The sequence below is a fragment of the Egretta garzetta genome, unplaced genomic scaffold, assembly GCF_000687185.1.
Source record: "Egretta garzetta isolate BGI_Z169 unplaced genomic scaffold, ASM68718v1 scaffold228, whole genome shotgun sequence".
Classification (NCBI taxonomy): Eukaryota; Metazoa; Chordata; class Aves; order Pelecaniformes; family Ardeidae; genus Egretta; species Egretta garzetta.
The window spans coordinates 3,274,929-3,283,424 of record NW_009260758.1 but is presented as its reverse complement, the minus strand read 5'-3'; the positions used below and the strand labels follow the sequence as shown (position 1 = coordinate 3,283,424).

Below are 8,496 nucleotides of genomic sequence, written 5' to 3'. Positions count from 1 at the left end.
ACACAGAGGAAAGAACAAAAAGATTAACCAACTGTCTTCACTCCAGAAAAGGCAGCCAGCCCCTGAACATAGGCAGGTCCACTGGAAAAAGAGGAACATTCTCCTGAGTCTGCCACAAAATGGGAGAATGGGGGGGGGGGGGGGGGGGGGGAGGAGGAGAAAAAAAAAAAAAAAAGAGCTCTAGACATGGGATATTACAAACACCTATCAATTTTCACAACGCGTATTCCCTAACTCATAGCAATATAGCCTTCTCCAGCCCATGTTCAGCCAAAGGAAGTATGCTGCATAACTGCAGCTACTGCATAGGCTTTATTGCTAGCATTTAGAAGAGTAAGTGCTCACTGACATGCAAGATGGGAAAGGTTCCTCCCCTAGGGAACAGAACACAGAGACTGATTAAGCGACCAGTAGGTATTTAAGAACATAAAAAATACTGGCAGATCGGGGTTGCAGTTCTTCCTGAACAGGAGCCAGCACAGGAACAGAGCTAGCCTGCTGATTTCCAGCAGGGTGTAGCATTGGTGAAGAGTAAGTCTTTAAGCTTAGGATTTTTATACACTTTAATAGTAAAAGGTTGAAAAGTAATCACAGCTTGCTCCTCCAGAGGCATGAATCGGGTGCTCCTGTTTTGTCAGACTGCTTTTTTTTTTAAGATCACACAGCAGCATCTCATTTGCAGCAGCCACCTGATTTCAAAAACCTGTCTTACAGTTAACAGAAATCAGCACAAAATATCTTGACTGATTGGGTTATTTTAACATTATAAAGACAAAAAGGAGCAAAAGAGTTGGCCGAAGCTATGTGACAGACTAATAACAAAGTCAGGTCTAGATAGCACAGGTCTGCTTTCAGTCCCATACTCAAAACCGCTGTACCAAGCCGCATCCTCATTTTGGTTAACATTACTGTGGTGATATTAAGAGCATATGCAGAAAGAAATAAGAAATAGTTAGGATTTCTGCTCCTTAAAGAGCAACAGTAGTGTCCATCTGTGGAAATATTTCAAAAAAAGCACAAAAGAATAGATACATGACAACACTGTTGAAATAACTTACGTAAGAACTGCAGAAATAAGCTATAACCCTTTTATCTTGCACTGATGATAAAGAAATTTCCTTTATTTTGTACAAAAAATAGAAAATATAAAATTTAAAAATAATTTGTCAGCACTGTTTAGACTTTTGAAGTTATAACCACTGTTTTTGAAGTGGTTAGCTATAAAGCATTTTAAAATTACAAAAAATGCAGCAAAACGTCATCAACAAGTTTATACAAACATAATGAGGATATTTTTCAAGTAAATCCTAACAGCTAAGGATAAAGGATAACAAAAATGATGCTACAACTCATTCCAGTTGTATTTGATGAGGACATCATTCTCCTACCAAATAATCCTAACGAAAACTGTTTCTAGAAGTTTACTGAAATTACACGTTCCCACATGCAGAGACCAAACCTGAGAGACTGTTGAATCACAGAAGAAAAATAAAAATCTAACTGTGAGGGTATCTATCATGCAGTCATATAAATTCTTTTCAAAGCAGTCTCGTCCTCCAAACTGGCAACACAACGAAGAAGAAAAATATCAACTTCTTCCTGCAGCTCAGGATAGCCTTGGGAACACCTCATTATAGCAAAGAGCTGTGGTGCTAGTGGGTCACACTGTGTTCTGACAGGGTCCTTTAGTATTCATCTTCATTTGTGCTGCAAAGAAGTAGTAATGGGTTTGTCTTTGAAGACACCTCCAAGAAATTTCCCTTCCCAGTAGTGTCTTTTGAAAATCTGTCAGGTTCAGATGCACGGTTTTCTTCTTGTTCCTGTAAAATGCAGCTTGCAGTAGCCAATCCTTCAGGCTGTTCTGAAAGTCTAATTGCAGTGTGCATTTGCTTTTCTAATTCTTCTACCAATTTTCCAGGAACAGATGCAGATTGCAAAGAAACCTTTGTTTTTTCATCACTAACCTCAAACGTCGAAGTGTGTGCACCCTGCCTTAATCCATTACAGGCAGTAAGTGGAGCTGTCCTCTCCTCTTGAAGCGTGCCTTGTAAAGAATTTATTTCCCCATCTTCACTGGTTGAGGACTCTCGCTCATCTGAATCAGAGCCTTCTGTCTCAGATGATGAAGTACTGCTTGATTCTTCAGAGTCGCTTGTCTCCGACTCAGAGGAAGGCAGCTGTTGCTTGGAAACTGTGCCAGCAGCTTTTAACATGCTCTCTTCCTCTTGCACCAGCACTGCTGCTGCTTCCAGCTCTTCTAGTTCAAATCCGATGTGGGACTTGGTGAGTGTGGTTTTCTGCAAGGATGCAGCGATTGCAGCCAACTTTTTTGACCTTTAACACAGAACAAGATATATTATTTAACTTTACAAACTGAACTTTCCCATTTGGTAGCAAGAACTCAAGTCTTAAACATTTCTACTATTCACCTAGTTTGCAAACAACTTTCTTCTTCAATTATGATTGTAAAAGTAGATGCTATGGGGGGGGGGAATATTCATAATTGGTATTATCTTGGGTAACTTCTCCCACAAGGTGAGACAATATCCCACTGAAAGTCTTCAGTGACATCTTCAGAAAAGATGCTGCTTTGATGTTTCAGCAGTGCACAGTAAGGGAAAACACGGATTTCGGAACAACCCTTTTCAGGATCGCTGTCTTTAGCAGTGAACTCTGCACTATGTGGCTTGCTGGATTAAGTTCACATGCAGCAAAATTATTTAGTTGCATTATCCTTCCAGATATGTCTGTTAAATGCAGATGAACCGATAGAGCATAGCTGATCAGGTCTATCTCAGTGATACATCATCCTCCACTCACAGCTAGCTTGGTGCACCCGTGACAGCAGGAGATGTTCAATAGACTGCCCATAGATGCGCTTTACACCTTCCATTTGTAACTCAGCTGACATAGAATTCAACAAAAATATCGGGACCATTGAGATAAACACCTCTAATAAAGCAGGCACGCTACGTCAGCTTCAAATCTTTGGTGCAGCCATATCCATTTCCTCAAGCGTCTCGAAGTCAGCACATGCTTTACCAGAAAAGCGCATCATGGATTTATAAACAGTGAGAATGAAAAGTAAGAGAGTGCCTTGAAATGGGGGGGTGGGGAGGGCACAGAGGAGAGAACGGGTATAAAATAACAAACATACATCCTGTTTCTTGTTGTAGAGTTTTGCCTCAGACTATCAATCAACTTTTCACCACTTCCTGCAACAGCAGGTCTACTATAAATCCTGCAGTAACTGACTGGGTTTCATTTCCTCTGCCAAACCTGCTAACCTGCAAGGCATGACACGCTGACACTGGAGCAAGTAGCTGATAATGTAATACATGACTCCTGCGAGGCAAAAGTTAAAGTGCTTGTTCTCTCAGTTGAATGATTTTAAAGATCTTTATATTCTATTTCCCAGGGGGCATAATTACTCAGTATAACATAGACGCTTCCATTTTTTTTTTTATTTTTTTTTTTTTTGCTCCTAAAGGAATTGTATTTAAAAGTGGGGGAAGGGAAATTCAATGCGGCTTCTTCCGTGTTCTACAGAGACAGGGCAACACTTACAAACTGAACTTGTAATAAAACATATTAAACTTCCATGGTTCAACCCATAGACTAGAAAACTCAGAAATAAGTGTTTCCCAGAAGTTACCAAAGCAGCAGAGAACAATTTATATTTCTATGATTTTTAAATCTAAAGCTAAGAATTAAGTCGCGACATTATCCTAGCAGCCTCCAATATAAACACGAGTACCGAATTTTAAAAAGCTGCTTACTTAACACTGTTCTAATTTGTGATATATTTCCATTTTGGTTTTGTCAAGAACTTGAATTTTTCTTGAAAAGTTATGGAGGGTTTGAGAAATGGCCAACCTAATTGGGAACAAAGAAAGCATTCTTCATGCTCCACAGGTAAAAAGAAAGAAAAAGAAGCCCACTGATACGCAGAAGGGTTCCTGAAGCCCTGTGGGTAGGTGGCAATGGAGTAACTGGCTTGCAGGGGAATGTTTCTGAACACACTGATGAGAAGCTGGCCGATACCCCGAGTCACAAGAGTTTCTATCCCTTTCAGAAAGATTTTGCTTTGCTTTTGAAACAGTCTCCTTCCTTCCTTCTAATTATACACATGTACATGTGTATGTGCCCCCTTCCCCTGTAAGGGTTGTTAATAATACGAAGGTACGATACTTTTTCCTTTCTTGTTGCCTGTCCACAAGAATACAAACTCCAAACACTAAATGTGCATTCTGACAGAGAACACTGTTTTGTACCCATTTTATATGTAGTTCCTTTTAATTTCATTGACAGCCAAGAGCAACTAACTGTAGGCACAACGATTTCCTCTGGTGATACATCTTCAGCTCCGGCTACCTCAGACTCACTTACCTGCTTTACTATGGCCATTACAGACGGAAAATCGATTTTGAAAGTCCTGTTTGTCCTCACATCTCTTCTATCATGTCTGTCACTGTTTCCCAATCCTCTATGTATTTTTTGCCTTTTCCCTATGTCTGCTCTTCTAATTTTTCATGCATATTTTACTGCTAGATTCTCAGGCCTTGAAATGACTCCCTTAAAAGTCTCTCCTCTTTTACCATTCTCTTATTACGATGCAGTTAACACTTCAGATACACGTTGCATAACTGAATCAAGTATCAAGGAGATATATGGCACCAAGTACTTTGTGGCGTTAATAAAAACTTCACCGTGTTCCAGATTACTTAATGCCAACTGTTAAGGAAGAAAATACACAGCGATCTACTAATTTGACTCAACATGCCTTATGTTACTAAAAATGAGATGTGGTGCTACCGACAGATAAAAGAATGGCCTCTTTAAAGCTGCAAGTGTTTGATCACTTTACACAAATGCATTTCTATCAATGAGTTCAAAGAGAATGAATGAAAAGGCTGGTGCCTGACAGCTATAGACAAACGCCTGTCCTACTGGACAACTGTAAAACTGCAACAGGCATTCTTAGTCTGAAAACCTTGGGTTAATTCCTTCTGAGTGAGCAAAATGCACTGCCAAATAAGTAGTGATTTCATGAAACAACTGAGGCTTCAAGTTTCACACTTAGCCCTTTTTCCCAAAAGTTTTGATAGAACTGCTGAGAGAGGACATGCTTTTTATCTTTACGAAGGATCACAGAAAAAAGCCACTGATTAAACAGCCTGCTCTTCCCTTCTAACAATAACAGCACAAATGGATACTCTGCTTGGATGAGTAAATGCCTGCAAAAGGCCAACAATTCCATCTATCCTCTTAACCCTCTACAGCTGCCTGCCTTCAGCTCTCTTGCGCAGTGGTCCCACGGAGCAGCGCGACTGCCAACACCACGCACAAGGGGACAGTCCATGCACTGCCACCCAGCACCCTTCAGGGAAGGGGAAGGGGTGTGCACTTCACGCCGGGCTCCACAACCTTCCTTCTCTCTGCACCATCAATGCCCCAAAGATCACATTAGGCCAACCACAATAGGAATCTTCTAATAAATCATTAAAAAAACCCCTAGAAGATTATTTTACTATTTTTTTAGCTCTTGGCCGCATCAGGAGTTACATTTAAACAGCATGAAGAAGTCTCTTTTCAGTCTCCTCTGAAAAGAGGAATGTTTCCTCCCAACTTTCACTCTGGTCATCAAGTCCATTCCAGGAAAAAAATGGACAGTCTACAGAGCTCGACATTTCAATATGAGAAACAAACTCAAACTGTCATGCTCTTGACAAATTTATACATAAAAGCAGACAACTCCACTCCCCAACTTGTATTAATCTTATATTAATAGGAAAAAAAAAAAAAAGAGCCCTTGAAGAACAGCTTTTTTTTTTCCCCTCCCCCTGTGCAAAGGACTAAAAGAACTGCAATTAGCTATCAGTCCATCTTATTTAAGGCAATTATCTAATTTCAAGGAGAACTGAGTTTCAGAAGTGCATTTCACATCAGCCTTAAGAAAAGGTGGCAGCATTCCCTGGACAAAAAACAAGACAAACAACAGAAAAATCAGAGCATGGAAACGCTTTCAACGGGAGACTGTGGGTCTCTGAGCTAACGATTTCCCTAGCTGAAAGATAAGCAACATATTCAGGAAAAAAAAATGAGACACCAGAAATGAGATATCATGTCTTAGAGACTTATAGTAAATAGGTCCTGCTGTTTCCAAAATCTTGAGTAGTGTTTTAGAGATTAGACAGCAAATACTTTAATTTTTCAAGTATGATTAATGGAATCGCATGATTACTTTAAGACATGCTCATTCAGTATGCACATTTGCGGTAATGATATCTTATTATTATGGTAATGGTGTTCTTACATAAACATGCATAATAGGCATAAAGGTGCAACACATGATAATTATTAGTTATCAAGATGCCAGTTGCTTAAGGAAAATGTTTAATTACAGGTTAAACTGATCAGATGCACATTTTGTTTAATGTATAGCTTTGAGGAACAGATAAGAGGCATCTCAGGTCTTGTCCATGTAGTCCGGAATTAAAATTTCAAGACAGAACTACTGTAATCCTTGTCTAGGCAGCAGAAGAGTTTCTCCATGCAATGGAAGAAGAAAAAAATCTTGTTCCACAGGTCTCAGATTACAAAAAAAGTAAAACTGGGGTGAGAAGAACAAAGAATCAAAGGAGAATTAGCAAAGAAAGGGATTATGGCAACAGGAAAGGGAAATCATTACAGGTTTAGAGCAAAGCCCACCTGTGGCAGCACGAAGAGAAGTGACCATGATGGGGACTGACTGCAGTGCTGAGACACAAGCGGCAGCTGGGGTGGAAGGGAAGCAGGACACAACTTCTCCCGTTGAAGACTAATGCTCCTACAAGCTCCAGTTCTACCTTCTGTCCCAAGGAGTAAAGAGGGCACTAGGATCTGATGAATCAAGATAGCTGTTATCTCCAGAACATGGAGCTACTAGAAAAAGGGCTCATAGAAGACATACATCGATTGTTTCCAAGGAAGATTTAACATAAGCTAGAAAGAAAGACAAAAGTCAATCTAGCCACAGAAAGTAAAAAATAAATGCAGGACTTGGTGGATACAACCAGCCACAAAATCCTCTAATTTTTCCCAAATGTTAAGATAAAAATACGTATTTATGCTTCTGTATACTATGTCTATCAGTCAGACATAGCACTATAAAAGGAAAAGGTTTAAAAAAAAAGAAGTGTTTATGGGCCAGGCCCTTCCATCTGCCTGGTACTTGCCTTACAACCAACTCTCTTGCTTTAGCAGTTTAGTTATGTTTTAAAAACAAACAAACAAAAATACAAAAATCAGCATTCTGCTCCTCATTCTGTATGATGCGTGGCACTTCATACTCTATCATGGCATGGGAGTTACACATCTAAAACACTGTGCAGAGTATTTGCAAACATGGGAGAAAATAGCCAAATTGGCAGCACAGCCTTTCAAAGCAGGAGTCAGTAACTTTTCACTATGGAATGAAAAGGGACTTGTCTTGTACAGGCACAAGCTCTAGCTTGCTTTTGGTTTTGTAAACAATAGAAGGATTATTTTTACTGCCTCCTAACCTTCACTTTGCCTTTCACAGATGTATACAAACACCCAGTTTTCTGAAGTACACAGGGTAAAGTAGGTGTAAGACATGGCAAAACACAACTGTAAAGCAACAGAATTGTCTTATTACCCACGCCTGCTCAATCACAATCAAGCCACTGTACAGTGCACAAGTGCTGCCATGGCAGATAGAGCTATTCTTGCCCAAGCACAACACAAAAGCAACAAAGCACGGGAACCTGTATATCAAAAACATTGACAACAGCTTTGGTTACCAGCCTGGTGTTTGAATGTGACCTAACTGGTCTGGGAATCAAGCTGGAACCTAACTAATCTTGGAACCAACTGAAGTCTTGTTGTATTACGTTGTTCGAATGTGGTTAGGGACTATTTACTGTGTTACAACGGCAATCAGTCCTCCACACTAGCAACGCTCTAACTTGGCTCTACAGGGCTGAGAAGCCCTGTTTTAAATGTGAAACACTTTACATTAATTATCTTTAAGCCTTACAGGCACGATAAACAAATCTCAAAGAAATAGTAGATACTTCAAGTGCAGACGTGCCTTTGCAGTGTCGTAGGTTCCACCAAATGTGAAAATGGGCCTGTCTCATTGCCAAGCTGCCAGCCCCTGGTAGGCCTACAATTCCTTGGATGCATTCAAACACAAACTAGCAGCATGCTGTGCCAGTCAGCAGGGATGACAAATATAAAAAAGGCAGTTATTTAACTTACCTCCACACAACAGGAGCTCTGGACACATAGGATCCATCTAATACTAAAGCTGTTGCATTAAGCAAAAGGCTTTGTCAGCTGGATCACAAGATATTCCCAACTGCCTTAATTTTATACTGTAAGAGAAGCTACCAAGTTTAAGGAGGAAGCATCAGCCTACATTTAAACTACCTGGCAAAACTCGGGCTTACGAGAGAAAGTTTCAGACACCCTCTTTCTTAGATAAACCAG

General features: G+C 40.1%; 1 protein-coding gene across 3 annotated transcripts in view; it reads right to left on the bottom strand.

Annotated features, from left to right (window-relative positions):
- Positions 1–1,175: 1,175 nt before the first annotated feature.
- Positions 1,176–8,496, bottom strand: part of SHQ1 (SHQ1, H/ACA ribonucleoprotein assembly factor) — a 50,275-nt gene continuing 42,954 nt past the window's right edge. For 2 of the 3 annotated variants that reach the window (XM_035901413.1, XM_009645968.2), the window contains exon 12: positions 1,176–2,334. In XM_035901413.1, the coding sequence (XP_035757306.1) occupies positions 1,686–2,334 (649 nt within the window). In that variant the 3' untranslated portion in view covers positions 1,176–1,685. The remainder of the gene's footprint in view (positions 2,335–8,496) is intronic. The other variant, XM_035901414.1, reaches the window with a different exon arrangement.